This window comes from Notamacropus eugenii, chromosome 1, assembly GCF_028372415.1.
Source record: "Notamacropus eugenii isolate mMacEug1 chromosome 1, mMacEug1.pri_v2, whole genome shotgun sequence".
Classification (NCBI taxonomy): Eukaryota; Metazoa; Chordata; class Mammalia; order Diprotodontia; family Macropodidae; genus Notamacropus; species Notamacropus eugenii.
This window is the reverse complement of record NC_092872.1, coordinates 240,167,897-240,186,207: the sequence shown is the minus strand read 5'-3', so window position 1 is coordinate 240,186,207 and position 18,311 is coordinate 240,167,897. Positions and strand designations below refer to the sequence as shown.

At 47.1% G+C, this 18,311-nt stretch overlaps 1 protein-coding gene across 1 annotated transcript in view; it reads right to left on the bottom strand.

Moving 5' to 3' along the window:
* Positions 1–5,886: 5,886 nt before the first annotated feature.
* The window catches only part of CSPG4 (chondroitin sulfate proteoglycan 4), a 95,376-nt gene continuing 82,951 nt past the window's right edge, over positions 5,887–18,311 (bottom strand). Inside the window, exons 9-11 of the mRNA XM_072628291.1 lie at positions 18,084–18,250; positions 10,257–10,440; positions 5,887–9,155 (exon numbers count right to left, since the gene is read on the bottom strand). Of these exons, the coding sequence (XP_072484392.1) occupies positions 7,231–9,155; positions 10,257–10,440; positions 18,084–18,250 (2,276 nt within the window). The 3' untranslated portion in view covers positions 5,887–7,230. The remainder of the gene's footprint in view (positions 9,156–10,256; positions 10,441–18,083; positions 18,251–18,311) is intronic.

Sequence of the window (18,311 nt, the reverse complement as noted above, 5' to 3'; positions counted from 1 at the left end):
TGTACTTCTACTTCCAATCCCTTAAGCTTAGCCTCCTTAGGAAATCTCCCCCTCTTCCTCCTAAGGAAGATTCCCCTGCATTTGTAACTAGACCCCTGTAATAAAGCTCAACCCCTGTTCGACTCTGGAACGTCCTTTCTCTCATACGTTTATCCGGTTTGGCCAACCGAAGACCTGGGACAGGTAAGAAAGACTCGGGTAGCCCAATACAGGCCTCTAGGCCTGACAGGAGCCAAGAGTGGCTGCTGATACACAGGTACGCAGAGTGTCCCCAAAATCTTAGGGCATTGTTGTGCCCTAAGAGATTTGGGACACCCCTTACTTTATTTTGTGCCAGTTGACTGACTGACCAATCACAATAAATCTGTTCTGAAAAGATATCCTTTTTGAAGCGTATTTTGAAGGAATTCTACTAGTAGTCTAACCCTTTCACACAATGGACACCGTAACTCTTTCCCTCCCTCATCAGTGCCTTCAATTTTCACATGCTCGGTTGGCTTACACTGAAACCTGCCTGCTTGGTGTTCTTGGCTCTGACCTAGAAGGTGAGCAGAGTCTGACTGGAGCAGGAGAGACCCTAAAGAGCCAAGGTTCTCTTGGTTATGGGGAAGTGGTCCATGCAGGCTTGTGCCAGGCCAGGCCAGCAGGGTTTGAGGCCCCAGAGCTGGAAACAGCATCCTTCAAGAAAAGGGAGATGACTCGACATCCTGTTTGGCGGGTCTATCTCCCTCTGCCGGTTCCATTTACTGTCTTCCTTGAAACTGGCTGTTCTCCCCAGGAGGCGGGGACTGACCCAGCTCTCACCCAAGGTCGGTGATTTCTGTGCCAGCAGGCATTGGGCCTCCTTCCTACCAAATCCCTGGCTCCTCAAGTTCTGGGCCTGGCTGGTTTGGGTGGCCACTGTGAGAGCAGTGTTGCTGCTGGGGAAGGGAGAGGCTGGACACAACAGGGGCTGGCAGGGGAAGCACAGGGTGGTTGATGCTTCTTCCAGGGAGTGGGCTCCCTGGGGGGCTGAGCTCATACCAGGGCATTCCATTGCCTGAGGGAGTCTGTTCAGAGGAAGCTAGAGGCTAGAGGTCAGGAACCAGAAGGGGTGGGGACTAGGGCTGTGGGCAGGATGGAGCCAAGGAAGGAATGATGGGCAGGAAGGAAGAACTCATTTCTATGAGAGGAAGGGAACAAGAAAGAGAGAGAAATAGCAAGGACACCAAGGGAGAGGGGAGAATGTTTTACTTTTAGATTTGGGAGATCCACATTGTCCCAGAATGTAGGCTCTGGCCTAAGTCTATTGATGACCTCATTCCAAGGAAAGAAATCTGAGCTAGAAGCCTGACTGGATACTGATTGCCCTGATTGTCCTCACCAAGGTCTCTTCAAACTGTTCTTCCTTGTCTGATTCCTAGAATAGGAACTTTCTGCTGTCAGGGGATATGTCTGGACCCTGAAGACAGAGAACCTAGGGGAGTTAGGTAGAGAAGGACAGTGGTCCCCAAGGTCAGATTGTGACTGATCCAGGTCTGGAGATAAAGTCTCGCTCCCTCCCACCCCTCTTCACCATATTTTAAGGCACCCCAGCAATCATCTAGTCCAATGGTTTTCAAACTCAAATAGAAATGGGCGTCACTAGTCCATGTACAAGGATCCAGGTGGGCCACATTTTGATTTAGTTTTGAAATGTAATAATGTATATGTTTTGTTGTATTTTTATTTATTTTGTTAATGATTTCCCAATTACATTTTAATATGGTTTGGGCCACACTTGGCAGTTTCGTGGGTTGCAGGCCTGACATCTCTGGTCTAATCTGAAAAAAGTCTAACCCGTAACATAATAATATCTCCACCAAAGGGTCACAGAGCTCCTTCTCAAAGGCCAACCTATGACCTTCAGAGATGGCCCGCTGCGTTTGTGGATAGCTCTAATTGTTAATTTGTATCCTCTGACATAATGCAGCCAGCCAATCCCTCTAACTGTAGACCTTCAGGCTGGGAGATGGGTGAGGTGGGCAGGTGGGTCCAGGGGCCATTCAGAGCCCCTCAGGTCAGTCTGGCTGCCTAATCTGCCTAGCACAGAAAGTCATAGGATGTGCCAGTTTAGAAGCATGAATAGTACCAGGAAGCCAGGGGATGGGAATGGTTCTGAAGCTGAGGGAGCTTCTGGGAAGGAGGACTTGTTTCCATGATTTTCCATTGGATCCAGATCTTGGAGCTGCCCATGATCCATTTGCCAGAACTGGAAAGGAGAAGGAGGATGAGGAAGACTAGGCCTAGGTAGTTTAACATGAATGTTCAGGTACTCCTGATTGTTCTCTCCCCTCCCTCTGGCTGATAACTCCAAATAATTCCAGAAGTTCTTAGACTAGGATCATAGAACCCCAGACCTACAATACACCTGAGAGACTGCTTGCTTCACCCATTTCATATAGGAGGAAACTGAGGCCAAGGTATATTTGGTGAATGGCTATAGAATGTAAATGCCTTATGAGTGGGACCTGCCTCACTTTTGTAATTGCACACAGAGCCCAGCACAGTACTTGGCACAGTAGGTACTTGACAAATGTGCTGCAAGGTCCCACAGGGTAAGTGACATCAGGAACTGAAATCCAGGTCTCATAGGATCATTGCTTTAGAGCTAAAAGATGCCTTGGAAGCCACCTAATTCAACTTTTTATATAACACTTGAAGAAACTGTGGCCCAAGGAGATGACATAATAGCTAGTCACAATAGCTAACATTGTCTAGTGCTGAACGTGCCAGGCACTTTACAGTTATTATCTCTTGATCCTGACAACAACCCTGGGGAGTAGGTGCTATGATTATACTCCCCCATTTCACAGATGAGGAGACTGAGGCTAACAGGTTAAGTGACTTGCCCATGGTTGTACAACTAGTATCAGTGGTTGGATCTGAACTAAGATCTTCCTGATTCTAAGCCCAGCCTTCTATCCAGTGTACCACCTAGCTGCCACTAAATGACTTGCCTTAGGACACACGGTAAGACTCAGATTGGGGGGAGATTGGCACCCAGATTCTAGGGTGAGTATTGTTTCTACTGTCCACACATTCTCTCCTTGACTCCTAGGCTTATTCCCCCAACATCCTATGCATGAACTTTAGCCCATCAGCAGTGACCCTTGGAATCAACCTAGGGGACCATCTAGTCCCATCTAGTCTAGTAAAGGTTGATTGACCTTGAGCAACCAATCAACAAGTCTTTATTAAGCCCCTACAATATGCTAAGAGTGTAGAGGCTTCTAGGGGAGGGACAGACACCAAACTCTGCTAAACAGACTCTTGGTCCTCCGGGCCTGAGCAGCGACAACCCTCTCATTACAGGTCTAGCATATTGGAATCAATTGAACACTCTTTGAACTCACAGAGGCTGGGAGATTGATGGAATAGACACTGAGTATCAGCCAACCAGAATCCTAATACCTCCTATGCCATTCACTGCTAGTGCAACCTTGGGTAGGTTATTTCTCTCTGGGCCTCAGTTTCTCCCTCTGTCAAATGAGCAGTTTAATTTAACTGGACTCAAAGGTGCCAACTTTCCATGATTCTAGTCTAAGGATTGTGGGTTGTTGAGGGGCAGCCTATGAGCAGTGTGTACATATAAAACTGCCAGTCAATTTCTTCTTTCTCCCTCTGTCTCATCTCTCCAGTCCATGCTGGGAGTTGGATATTGGAGAGGGTGATGGGGAAAGGCTTCTCAGGGCCTCAACTCCTCCATCTATAAAACAGGGAGCCCTAACCAGGGCTGATCTAGTGCTTGGGTTCACCTTTGTCCTAACCCAGGTGGATGGGGTGAGGTCATTCCTGAAAACCTCCATACAGGCAAGATGATTCCACAGGTTTCCCCAAGAACCTATTTTGGTCTTCCACTGTCTTCCTTGTCAAGATGGCTGTCATTGCCTCTAGTTATGGGTGGATCAGGGTTTGAACATGCCCTCTGACCAGCTGTGCCATGAGGATGGGGTAAGCCGTTTCATCCTTGTGAGCCTCTATTTCCTCATCTGTGAAATGGGCTTATAAGACCTCCAGTGCCTCCCTCAGAGCTACGGTGGGGCTCCAATGAGATCATGTACAAAAAGTACTTGGTAAACATTAAAATGCTCCTGGAAGGTCAATTAGCATTTTTATATAATATCCCTTTTGGGCAGAGAAGATTGAAGTTTCCTTCTGTTCCTCCTCTGGAGTCATGACTAGATTAGAGGGCAGGATCAGGCCTCGGCTCTCTCACTGATCAACCGTGTGACCAGGGGTAAGTCCATTGTCCTCAATGGGTTTCAGTGTCCTTGTCTGTGAAATGGGGATAATGTCTGTGCCATCTGCCTCACAGAGTTATCTTGAATCTCAAATGTTAAAACCTTGGACTTAGGACCTGATGGATGTTTGCTCTTACAGGTTTGTCTGCAGGCAAGGACTACTTTAAGTCTGTGGGTGAAGTGGGAAGTGTCCTGGGTTAGGAGTCCGATGACCTGAGTTCAATCATCCACTGCGTGCTTCTTTTTATACCTCATGCCACCCTCCTATCCCTCCACCCCCTCCTGTTTGATCTCCTGGCTACTTGTCCTACAAGGCAGTACATCTTTCACCTCTGAGCATTTTCCCTGGCCTGAAAGGCCCTCCCTCCTCCTCTTTGCCTCCTGGTAGGTTCCCTGACTTCCTTCAGGTCCCAGAGAAAATCCCACCTTCTGTGGAATGAGGTAAATTATCTGTCATAAAAGAGACAAGAAAAAGCTTTTTCAATGGAGGGAGAAAGGGGGGAGGTAAGAGGGAAAAAGTGAAGCTTACTCTCATCACATTTGGCTTAAGGAGGGAATAACATGCACACTCCATTTGGTATGAAAATCTATCTTACATTACAGGAAAGTAGGGGAGAAGGGGACAAGTGGGGTGTGGGGGGGATGATAGAAGGGAAAGCAAATGGGAGGAAGGGGTAATTAAAAGTGAACACTTTAGGGGAGGGACAGGTTCAAAAGAGAATAGAACAAATAGGGGACAGAATAGGATGGAGGGAAATATAGTTAGTCCTACACAACATGACTATTATGGAAGTCTTTTGCAAAGCTGCACATATATAGCCTATATTGAATTGTTTGCCTTCTCAGTGGGGATAGGTGGGGAGGGAAGAAGGGAGAGAAGTTGGAATTCAAAGTTTTAGGAAGAATGTTGAGAATTGTTTTTGCATGCAACTGGGAAATAAGAAATACAGGTAATGGGGTATAGAAATCTGTCCTGCCCTATAAGAAAAGAGAGAAGATGTGGATAAGGCAAGGGAGAGGTGTGATAGAAGGGAGGGCAGATTGGGGGTGAGGGTAATCAGAATGCATGGTGTCTTGGGGTGGGGGGGACAGGGAGAAAATTTGGACCTCAAAGTCTTGTGGAAGTGAATGTTGAAAACTAAAAAAAAATAAATTAATTAAAAAAAAAGAAAAAGAAAACCTTATTTCAAACCCTATCTCAGGCGCATGCTAATTATATGACCCAGGGCCTCAGTTTCCTCATCTTTAAAATGAGGATAATGATAGCACTTCCCTTGCAGGATTTCTGTGGAGGGTCGGATGTGTAGAGGGCTTTATGATGTAATAATTATAATAATTTTCTAGGTCGAGGCTCTAATGCAGTAGGAAGAATACTGACTTTTGAGCCAGAGGACCTGGGTTCCCATCCTGGTCTGTTATGTGTGTGACTGGACAAGTGTCTCTCCTTTGGACGTTATAAAAGTGAAGAAGTTCACCTTTCTAGCTCTAAATTCATGATTCTCTCAGGCCTGTGGTGGGCTCAATCACCCTTCATTAAAGGAGTTCAGCATTGAAAGGGCATCCCTGTCACCTTCCCCTGTCCGCTTCCCTTCGCAGAAATAAAGGCAGCTTGGACACCAAGAGGTTGAGAACCACCGAAGCACCATTTATAGAGGCCCTGGAAAATCCCCACACACTCCCAGGGAACACGAGGTAGCCCAAGCCCTGCCAAGGCTGGCCAGTGGCTTCCAGGCCTGGGTTCCTCCATGAACTTGGCCTTTGGTCCACTGCAGAATCAGGCCTTTCTGATGCCATCTTCCCAGGACCTTAGTGCTTGGGATGGCACCTGGTCTAGTATCTGGCTCGGCCGCACTGTGACCCCAGAGAGCTGGCAAGCCAAACCCCTGCTCTCATGTTCTGAGAGTTGCTTCCAGACCTGGATCCTAGAGCTGGGATCCTGGTGCTTTTGCTGGCCCCAAAGGCCAGCTTCCCCAGACTGCTTTTTTTTGTAAGCTCCCAACCTGGTCCGCTTTAATGTGTTAAATAGATTTTTGTGCAATATCCCTTAAATAAATGTGGATACCCTCCCCCAGAGAACTCCCTTCCTTCCTTCCCACAAACCCTGAATATATTATCTTACTGACTGTGTGGCCATTACTGGAGAGGAGCTCTCTAGTCTGTCCTCTCTCTCCCTGTTCCCACTAGCCCCACTATGAGGGGGAAGACCTTGGCTCTTGGCTGCCACCATTCTTGGGCCCTGGGGGGAAGCGCCTTCTCAGAAACCCGAAAGTGGGTCACACTGGGAAGGTGTTTCCTCCATTGCAGAGTAAGGGAGGACCTCTATTGGAGGGTGTGGGGAGAGTGGAGTCTTGAGGTGAGGAATCCTGAAGTATAACCCCATCTATCCAATCTCCACCCTAGCCTAGACTCTCTAGTAAGGGAGAGCCTTCTCTCTTTGCCCTTCCCCTGACAGGGGAACATGACTTACCCAAAGTCATGCCAGGAACTGGAGACTCAAGACTCAAGAGTCCCTCTTCCCATTGCTCTCCCCATAGGGCCATCCTGCCTCCTAACTGTTCAATTGGGGGCCCCAGCAGAGGGGCCGGCTTCATTTCCATATTTCGATTTTTCTACCCTTGCCCCCACCTCCTCTTATTACTAAACCTTCTGAGTTCTCCAGGAATGGTGGTGTGGGGAAAGGGAAGATCCTTGATCCTCATTCTTGACCCTTTTGGGTCTTTGTTCCACTTCTAGACCTTTCATCTTTCTCCCACAATTTGCTGGGTTTCTCTTTCTCATCAGATGTGATACTATGGAGTTGGCCACCTTGGTGCCAACCCTGAGAAACCCACTGAGAAGATGGAATGAGAGGAGCTAGAATGGATAAAAGGAAGTAAGGAAAATGGAAGTGGGAGGTAGAAGTAGGACCCTCGGACCCTGACGAGGGAAGAGAATTGTCTGTCAGAGCTGTTCCTGGCAGGACAGGGCTTCAGACCCAGTACTGGCCATTCTTTAGGGCAGGGTTGGGTGTCCGGCAGAACTGCAGCAGCTCTGGGTCCTGCTGGCCCCTGGCCTCAGGCCCTTTGCCAGTCACTGAGGTCAGCGGGATGGTCTGGCTGGGGTCGGTCTTGCGGAAGGTCTCAGCGTCACTGGCCATGCCATTTCGAGGCTTGGCAGAGAGCCCTTGGACATTGTGCTTTCCTGTCTTGTTGCGCTTTCGGAGGTAGAAGAGCAGAGGCAGTATGAGGGCAAGCAGAAGCAGGATAAGACAAATGGGAATAATGATGCTAAACATGTTCGCTTCGATGAAGCCAAGGAAGGTGCCCCCTTCTGCAGGTGCAGCACTGGTTGGCGTTGCCTGGCCCTGCCCACTGGTGGGGGCCGTTTCTGCCTCCCTGATGTTGGGGGTGGGTCTCTCAGGCCCCTTCGGCCCTGTTACTGTCCGGGAGGAGCTGTCCTTTCCATGGGATCCCCCTTTAGTTTCAGAGGAGCCAGGAGAAATGAGTAGAGTCACGCCATAGGGCCGGGATGGGTTGTAAGGCTCTGACATGTAGTCAAGAGAAGCCACAGCTGGGGGCACGCCTCTGGCCGAGAGCTCAAAGGTGATGCCATCATGCAGCATTGGTGGCTCCCTGCCCTCTGGCTTGCTCAGCTCCAGCCCAATCAGCCCCTCCTTGAGGTCTTCCTGGGTAAAAAGTTCCACTGGCTGGGCTTGAGGCTCTTGATCCCAGTCCCTGGGGATCCGCACTATTTGGCCTCTCCGTGGTCCCTGGAGGATCCGGAACTGGGGCACACTCTGTGTCTGGTTGGCCAGCTCCCCAGCATCCAGGATGCCCATATCCAGACGAAGCGTGGTACCCTGGGGCCATGGTTCACCAGCCTGTATCCGCACCAATGCCCGCACAGTCACATTCACTGTTGCTGATGCATTGGCACCACGGGCAAGTGAGAGGAGGTGAAACTGATCAGAGGCTGAGGTGAAGTTGGTAAATGAAAAGGCCACTTCCCCTTGCTCTACTTGCTTCTGGCTAAAGCTGGTCTTGGGCTGCCTGTTGACCAACACATGTCCATGTTGGGGCATATGAGTGATGGAGTATGTAGCATCAGGCTCTTCTTGGTCAGAAATCACAAAAAGGTGCTGCTGGGTCAGTGGGGCCCAATTCAAGCCCTGGGGTATCTCCAGTGGTGACCGGGTCCGTACCTCAATGGAGGATGGCAGGACATCCACAGACAGGGAGGTGTCCACAGGGGGACTTGCCCCATCAGAAATGCTCAGCTGGAAGATACCCAGGGTGCTGCTGCCATTGGCTGTGAAGATCAGTCTCCCAGCATCTACGTCTGCCTGGGTGAACCGAGTCACAGGGGAAGGTTGGCTGCCCATCAGCAGGAGGTAGCCATTGTGGGGTGCCCTCTTGACTTGGTACTCAATCTCTTCAGGGGAAGAGTCTGGATCCACAGCACTTAGTTGAGCCCGGGAGAGGGAGGCATGTGTACCCCGAATAATCTGTAGAGGTCTGGAAGCCTGGGGCTGGGGTGGTTTCTCATTGACATCCCGCACAGTGATTTGGAAAGTCTCAGAGATCACAGGCCCATGCTCTGCTGTGGGTGGCTGAGCAGAGTCTTGCTGCCCTTTCTGGATGGAGGCTTGGAAATGGAAACCATCTCTCTGGGTCCCTGAGCCCCTATGGATGTAGGCCAACTGTCCCCTGGCCAGGTCAGACTGCAAGAAGTAAGGTTGGGCACCATCCAGGTGTTTGCTGCCCACCCACAGCTCCCCATGGGCTGGCAACTCTGTCAGTAAGAAGACTACGTTGTGGGAGGGCCGATCCGAGGCTGGGATGCTGGCCAGGAGGTTGGAGGCATCCAGGGATGCTCGAGTGATCTCTGCCCTCTGACCCTCTGGGACCCAGAGACCTAGGGAAAAAAAAGGAAAAACCCAGAGTAAGCCAGTACTTTTTGGGTCCCTGGAGGAGGGGGAGCACAAGAAGAGGCTGCAGACCAGGACTGAAAGGAGAAGGAAGTGTGTCCCAGATATGTGATGAATGAATGAAAGAATTCATTCAAGCAGGGGAGGGCAAACTGAAGATTCTGAGTCCAGTTCTAGCCTTTCCTCATTCCCCCAGCTGATAGTGTCCCCTCCCCCCAATTGCCTCATTATCTAGTATTTATTTTCATATTTCCTGCAGATACTTATTGACTATTGGCAAGTTGTTTCTCCCCAAGGACTGGGGCTGCTGTTTTTTTGCTTTGGAATCCCCAGAGATCAGCACAATGCCTGGCACATGATGAGTAGCAGCCTAATTGTTATTGACTGAGTAACTTCTTGTCTGAAGGGTAGTCCCTGCCAGTGTCACGACTTGGAGGGTAGGGACCGTTTCCCCTACTAGAATGGGGGCGCTACCTAAGAGTGGGAATAGCGATTGGATCTCCTCACTGCACCGAAGATTCCAGGAGGGCAGGACCAAACATCATGGGTTCCCTGAGGATTCCCATCTTTGTGAGTTCTCTTCTTTTAAGCTGACTCAGGGGTAGGATCCATCAGACCAGGAGCTCCCTGAGATGAGGGAGGGGGTCTTTCCTAATAGCCTGGGAGCTTTCTGAGGAGAGGGACTGCCTTTTCTCCTCCCCAGTGGGTAGGGTGTTCCATGAGCCTTTCTGATGGACTAGAAGTTGGTCACTTCTGCTTGGTTTGGGAGCAGAACTTTCCCTACCAGGTTTTGGAACTGTATATTTGAATGAGAAGAGGGGAGAGGGAAGTTTCTAGTAGTCACAGACTGTCTACCCTTGCTTTTGCCTACAGGGCAGAGAGCATCATGGGATGGTGGTCAGTCCTCACTTAGTTCCACAACAGACTGCTCAATAGCCCTACTGCATGAATCTTCTAGTTTCTTTGACTTTCCAGGTTTTGAGAAGAGCTACTGGGCCTCCTCATCAAGCAATACACCATTTTCCCTGAGACTTCCTCACCTTAGCCAACCTGGCATCAGTTTCCCCAAACCCACAAACAGCTTTCACCTTCATTCTTCCAGAGACGACTGGGACGCTGGGCACAGGAGACTTCAAAGGTCACTGCAATGGAAAGGCTGATGGCGACATCTCGAGCAGGAGGTGAGGACACCCTTAGGCCCAGGGTGTCCTGGGCCAGCCAGAAGGGTTCCGAAGGCATCTCATGTTCATAAAATATCTCCCCTGCATTCACCTAGAGAAGGAGAATCCCTTTGCATCTCTGATTGGCAGGGGGGGTGGAACTTGAGGTTTTGGAAACTGGAGGGAAGTGGGGACCCCCCTCAAACTGGCAAATGAAGAGGTTAGGGTTTCTGTGTTCCCTCATCAGACCAGAGGCTTCCAAAGTTGGGATGGTTTTCTCCTCAGACACTAAGCTAGTCAAGGACAGGGGGTGTGTCCCTAGTTCAGATTCTGGACTAAGGGAATGAGCTATGTCTGTTTAATTAGAATGAGAGTGTCCCAGAGTTCCTTTCTCCATTTAGCTCTCCCATGCCCAGGACAGAGATCTGTGACAAGTGCCATTATTGACTCTTCCATGCAGATGAATTTGTCAGATCCTACTTTGAAGGGTTTGGTGGAGAGAAGGGAAGCCCAGAACCCTTGATACTGTCTAGAGAAGGCAGGGCCAGGGAGGAGGCTTTGAGGAGCCTGGGAGGGGTTAGGGAGGCCAACTTATGTGCTACTGGGCAAACATCAGTGTTAGCATTCTAATCTTACACCATCCCAGTGCCAAGCACAGAGTAAATGCTTAATAAATGCTTATTGACTGATCTAGTAACTTTCCAGCTCCTGGACTCTTGGCTAAAGAAACCTTACACAATCTTTGACCACATTAAGAAAGACAGCAGGTCTAGGAATAGCTCCCTGGTCAGATAACATCTGGAGTGTTGTGGACGCTACATTTTAGGAAGGTCACTGACAAGGAGGAGCCCCTGGGGAAGAAGGCGACTCAACCAAAATGGGGAGAGGACTAGAGACCATGGAGTCCAATGTCCTAGGGAAGAGGCAAACTGGGGAGAGTGAGGCAAGGTTGTGATAGGGAGGTGACTGGTGTGCAAGCACATCACTCCTTGTTTATAAATATTTTTTCTCTGGTCTAAAAAGTCCTTTCTAGACTTGGGTTTTGGTGGAGAAAACTCTTTGGGAAGGAAGGTGATAAGTTGAGGACTAAAAGGTCTTGCATAAGGAAGTAGGTTAAAGGGGGTAACCCAAATTTAGAACAAAGAATAACTCTTTGACTTAATATTGTCTTTCCCACCCCTGAAAGGACTGCCCATTGACCCAACCAAAGGCTATCTCTAGTTATTTATTCTCAGAAGGAATTCTCTTAAAACTCTCTCATAGGAAATACCTTCTATTCCCTTTTGAAGGGAAGAACCCTCTTCTATTCCAAAGAATATTCCTCCCTGTAGGAGGAGTCCAATTGATTTCTTAAGGGGAGTAGTCAAGAAAAGAATGGGATGGTGACTTATTACTCAACTGGAATTGTTAACCTAAATTGTTTTTAGGCATTGTGATTTTCTTCTTCATGATTCCTATGTTACCTAAAAGTTTTTTGGAACAGACATATTGGAGGGCATAGGAAATCTATTTTGGACATTGATCTAAGCCAGAAATGGTTTGGCTATTGGATTAATATTAAATTTACCAAAATTGTTTCTGGCAGAATACAGAACACAGTATGGATAATTTTGACACTTATGTCTTCAATATTTGAAAGATTATCATGTGGAAGAGGGAATAGGTTTGTTCTCCTGGGTCCTGGAGAGTAGTATATTGCCAAAATATGAATTTTGTTTCAACATGAGGGGAAGACTAATTATTGTAGCTGTCCACTCTTGTGGACATTCCCCATCAGTAGAGGGCTGGCTTTTCCGCTAAGGTTAGGCCAATCCCTTGTTGGTAATAGGAGGCAGTCCTGTTTAGGAAGGGGTAGATGACATCATAGAAGTTCATACTCTGGAGAGTCTGCTGTTCCAGGTTGTATCTTTCCTTGTAAATAAATCCCTGGGCTCGGAGGAGCAGGTGTAGTAGGAGGGAAAGTTATTTGGGTAACCTCTGGGGAAGGTGGGAATGATGCCACTAAAATTCCTTTTCCTGTCCCTCTTCTCGCTGTCCTAGGAACTCTGGGGAAATCTTCCATTTCTCAGGTGACAAAGTTGATAACAATGGTTACTTAGGCAGCTCTGCTGAAAATTTCATGAGGAGGAAAGAGGAGGGTGAAAAGGAGGAGAAACCAGAGATGTGGTTGATGACCCTGGAGGCTTGGAAAGGATCTAATAAAAAAAATAAACAAGGAAGCTCGGCTTGGTTAGCCTGGAGAAGAGAAGATTATGGGGAGGGAAGGGATAGCTGTCAAGTATTATAAAGGTCAGCAAGGAGAAGAGGGAGAGAGGGAGGGAATAAGCATTTATAGAGTACCTACTGTGTGCTTGGCACTGTGCTAAGCATTTTTTTTTTTTAACAAATAGCTCATTTGGAAGGGGGATTAGATTTATCCTTTTTGACTTTAGACTTCAGAGGCAGAAGCAGGAGCCATGGGTAGGTGGAAATGACAAAGAAGCCAATAGAGGATTGATTGAGAAGTTGCTAGCAATTGGAACTATCTCCTCTGTGTCAGTTATTTATATTTATCCTATATCCATCTTGCTTTGTATATATTCATTTGCATAATGAATCCCCCATTAGATTATAAGCTCCTGGAAGGCAGAGACTGGATTTTTTTTGGCCACTTTTTGTATCTTCAGTACTTTGCACAGTGTCTGGCACATAGTAGGTACTTAATAAATATTGATCAGTTGATTGAATGGATTGCCTTTGGAGGTGGTGCTTCATCTTGCAACCCTGGGCATTTGCAATAAAATGCAAATCCCCCACACCTGAAATTCTTTCCCTCCTCCTCTTCACCTCTTGGCTTCTTTCATTTCCCAGATAAAACTCCGCAGAGAAGCCTTTCTCAATCCTTCTTACAGTCAGTGCCTTCCTTCTGTTGATTTCTCTCCAATTTGTCCTGTCTGTAAGGGTGGCTAGATGGCGCTGCAGTCGATAGAGTGCCAACCTGGAGTCAGCAAGACTCCTCCTCCTGAGTTCAAATTTGGCCTCAGACACTTACTAACTGTGTGACCCTGGGCAAGTCACTTCACCCTATTTGCCTCAGTTTCTTCATCTGGAAAATGAGCTGGAGGAGGAAATGGCAAACCACTCCAGTATCTCTGCCAAGAAAATCTCAAATGGGGTCATGAAGAGTAGGACACAACTGAACAACAGCATGTTTAATTGCACAGAGTTGTCTTTGCCTTTAGAGTGTGAGCTCCTGAGGGCAGGAACTGTCTTTTGCCTTTCTTTGTATTCCCAGTATTTGGCCCAATGCCTGGCACGTAGGTACTTAGTAAATGCTGACTGACTGGCTGGCTGGTAGGTTTTCCTTCCTTGGAGTTGAGGAGGCCGGATAGTCATATATTGGGTGGATAACAGTGTGGATCCCCTTCATGGATGGCTGGGACCAGATGGACTTGAAAATCTCTGCTCTAGTAATAACTGATCTATCCCTAGGTGGTAATATTTACAAAGCACTTTACATTTTGTGTTCTTGCTGATTCTTCACAAGAGCCCTGTGAGGCAGGTACTACAAGCATGACCCCCATTTTACAGATGAAGAAAACAGAGACTTAGAGATGGTTAAGTGACTTGTCTGAGTCTATTCAGTGTTCAGGCTCTAGTAAGTGTCAGAGGCTGGATTGGAAGCCAGTTTCAACACATTTTCCACTCCACTACAGATATGTCTGCCCCAATTCATGCATCACAACTGACCTTGGATTAACTAGGAAGCGTGGAACTAGTCAATACATTAAATTGAAGGGTCACCTGGAAAAATTATATTAGTGGGCATTTATGTAGCACTTTCAGGTTTAAAAAGCAATTTATAACTATATCTTACTATGTCCTCAAAACAACCTTGGGAGTTAATGGTAGTAGCAGCAGTAGAAGGAGGAGGAAGAGGAGGAGGAGGAGGAGGAGGAGGAGGAGGAGGAGAACTAGCAACAGCAGCAGCAGCAGTAGTAATAGCTAATATTTATAGCACACTTACTATGTGCCAGGCACTGTGCTTGATTAAGCACTTCACAATTATTATCTCATTTGACCTTCACAACAACCCGGAAGGTAAGTGCTACTATTATGCCCATTTTACAGATGAGGAAACTGAGGCAAAGAGAGACTTAGTAATGAGACCAACTTCTTGAAGCCATTTGGGATCTGAGGATGGATTTGAACTCAAGTCTTTATGATTCCAGGTCCAAAACTCTATCCAGTGCACTACCTGCTGCCTCCTCTGTAATAATCTCTTTGTTTTGGTGGGTGATTTCATTTAACAGTACAACCTCTCCACAAGAGATAATGAATTTAAATGTCACAAATATGTGTGACTAACTCTCATCTCCTGATTATCTGCTATCTGAGAACTCAAGGACAGAAGCCTAAGGAATGAATTTACTAATAACTTTTCCTCACTTTAAAAGACAATAATAACCTTTCCTGAAGTCCTGCAGAGAGCAACATTCAGGATCTCTTACTTCCTAAGTGGTAAGCAGGTTTTAGCTGCTTCTAGCAACACACAGAAATGATGTGACTCTATTTTCACATCTGTAAAATAGGGACAATAATTTCTTCATTACTTACCTCACAGGATTGTTTGCTAGGAAAACTGCTTTGCCAGTCTTAAAGTTCTGAAATTCAAGCTACAATGAACTTGAAGGACTTTCTCATAATGCTGAGACTTTTCAAAAAATCATTGAGTCAGTAAATTGGAATTTTGATGACTTTCAGCAAGTAGTGGTACAGAGGCTAGAACACTGGGTTTGAAGTCAGGAAGACCTAAGTTTAAACCCAGCCTCTAACACAGACTGTGTGACCCTGGGCAAGTCACTTAACTTCTGTTTATCTCAGCTTCCCCAATTGTAAAATGGGAATAATAATAGCACCTACCTTCCCAGTGTTGTGGTGAATATCAAACAAGATAATATTTATAGGGAAAAAGTACTCAGCACAGTGCCTGGTGCTATCTAAATGCTTGTTCCATCCTCCATTTAAAAGACCAATGGTGTATTTCATTAATGGATGACTGCTAGCCAGCCTATATTCAGTAAGCATTTATTAAGTGCTTACTATTAATTAGGGGCACATTAGCTCAGCCTGAAGAGTGGTTGTGAGCCTGGCAAAATAATAGACTGGGCTTACGTTAACTCTCATTCCCAAGATAATTATGGTTTACAAAAAATGGAAATAGCCTTTGATAGGTCTCTTACCACTGTAGGTAAATAAAGGAGTTAGCAGCTTTTGAAGAGAATCATGGGGAAGGGATTGGTCAGGAGGGTTTCCTGGACACTTGGAAGAACAGTATAGTCCTGGAGTGGGTTTGTTTGGGACTTTGGTTGTATCTTCCACAGAAAGTAGTGGATGTGCCCACTCAGCCTTGAGGGAATTTGGGGATGTTTTCTGAGGCATGAATGGGAATAATTCATCAATTCTCTTTATGTCTTGGCTTTTGGGGAGGAGTGATTGGCTTTCCCAACCATTAAGCCACCAACCACCTGAGCCCCAGCGACAGCATCCAGGGAGCAGTGCCTAGAGTCCCCAGACCTTTGATTATACATCACCTTGTGACTTTCTTCCTTGAGCATAGATTTGCTTCATGATACCTACTCTAAGCATAAGTCTGACCACATCACTGCTATGTAATAATAGTTAGATTGTGGGGGCCTGCACCCAGCTGTGGAAAGGGATTGGCTGAGGCCCTCAGGTATGTGGTCCAGGGAAACCATGTAATTCAAAATATGAGTTCCTGAATCCCAAGATTTTGGGGAAATCAGTCAGTCAATAAAATTTATCAAACATTTACTATATGCTAAGCATGGTGCTAAGTGCTGGAGGTACAAAGAAAGGATGCCAGTTACTAGGTATGTGCAAAATGCATACAGGGGAAATGGAAGGGAACTTTAGAAGGGAGAACCCTGGGAGTGAGTTTGGGGAGAGGGGTACCAGGACAGGCCTCTTGGAGAAGGGAGGATTTGAGCTAAGTCTTGAAGGAAGCTAAGGGGTGAAGGTGAGGTAGGAGAATATCTCAGGCAGGGGGGACACAGCAGAAAGGTACAGAATCTAGAGACAGAGTATGGGAGAGTCAGCAGGAAGGCCAGAGCCACTGGATTGGAGAGTAAATGTAAGAAAGGTGGGAAGGAATTAGGCAGAGAAAAAGCCTTAGATGCCCAAAGGAGAACTTTATATTTGATACTGGAGGTAACAGAAAATTACTGGAATTCATTGAGTTTGTGTGTGTGTGTGTGTGTGTGTGTGTGTGTGTGTGTGTGTGTGTGTGAGAGAGAGAGAGAGAGAGAGAGAGAGAGAAAGAGAGAGAGAGAGAGAGAGAGAGAGCAAGCACAGAAAACAGTTAAATTCCAGTTTTGCTTGTGTCTTCTCTATAAGGGGAATGGTTCTCAGACAAGAAAGGAAAGAACAAAAAAGAGAGAGAGGGAGAGAGAGAGAAGAGAAGGAGGGAGAGAGATTGAAAGAGAAAGAGGGAGAGAGAGAAGAGGAAAAAACAAAGACAGAAAGAGGGAGGGAGGTAGAGGAAGGGAGACAGAGAGAGAGAGAGAAAGAGAGAGAAAAGGATAAAGAGAGAGAGAAGGAAAGGGACAGAGAATGAGAATGAGGGAGAGAGGGAGAGAGAGGGAAAGAGAGAGTAAAAGGGAGTGAGGGAGGGAGGGACAGAGACAGAGAGATTGTGCTTTAGAAAAATCACTATGCCAACTGAGTGGCAAGTCAGAGTGACAAGAGACCCAAGTCAGGAAGCCCAACCAGTAGGTTATTACTGTAGTCCGAGTGAGGTAATGAGGGGGTGGACCTGGATGGAGAGTAAGTAGAGAGAAGGGGGAGTAAATTTGAAATGTTCAGTGACAAGACTCCACAAGAGTTTGCCTCTGTGGGGTGCATGTGGGTGAGGAATAAAGGATGATACTGAGGTTGTGAGTCAGAGTGCCTGGGAGGATGGGTGTGTTGAGAATCCTTGCATAGAGGGCCATGTGGTTTGCAGGGAAACAATGCTGAGGCATCACTATCCCACAATGCAACTTTCTGTAGGAAGATGGGTATTTCCCTGTCAGTGCCAGTTTCAGAGTTGCCTTGTTAGCTACCCCAAGTGTGGGAGTTCTTTGACTCAGTAATCTAGAGTGACCGTGAGAGTGAGTTTTTGGTCAGCACCAGCCTCTTGGGGGAGAAAAGAGGCTGCCAGAGTCAGAGGAATGGTCAGCAACAATGCTACAGAAAAGTGAAAGAGCTGCTATTATAGCAAGATATTTGGAAAGCTCCATTTGGATGGTTTTGCACATGTTCAGTTATTTTGGTTGTATCCAACTTAGGGACCCCATATGGGATTTTCTTGGCAAAGATACTGGAGTGTTTTGCCATTTCCTTTTCCAGCCCATTTTATAGATGAAGAAACTGAGGTAGACAGGGTAAGTGATTTGCCCAGGGTCACACAGTGTTTCAGACCAGATTTGAACTCATGAAGATGAGTCTTTCTGACTCTAGACTAGACACTCTATCCATTTTTCCACCTAGCTGCCCCATTTTGCAAATAGTAGGTGTTTAATAAATGTTTGTTGGGTAGAGGAGTAGGTGTTCCGTAGAATGTGCAGAATTGCAGATATGGCCAGGGCTATGTGTGGATGTGACAGATTCAAGGCTCTTTTCTGTTGGATTTCTGGGCCTGGACAAAGACAGAAAATCTCTGGCACTGAGACTTTGGGGGGTGGGGATGAGCCCAGTAGCCAATTCTGTGCTTACCTCTGCCTGTGTGAAGTTCTTCAAGGCATCCCCACTGCTTCCTAGCCGAGCGTGGGCCAGCCGCCCCAGCCGAGGGCCTCGCTCCACGAGGTAAAACAGGTGTTGGGGGGCTGTATCTTCATTGGTGGTTACTTTCAGGTTTCGACTGGTAATGGTCTGATAGGTTCCTGTGAGAAAGCAATTTGGGAGCTCATCAGCTTCTGGGTAGTTATAGGACCATAGATTTAG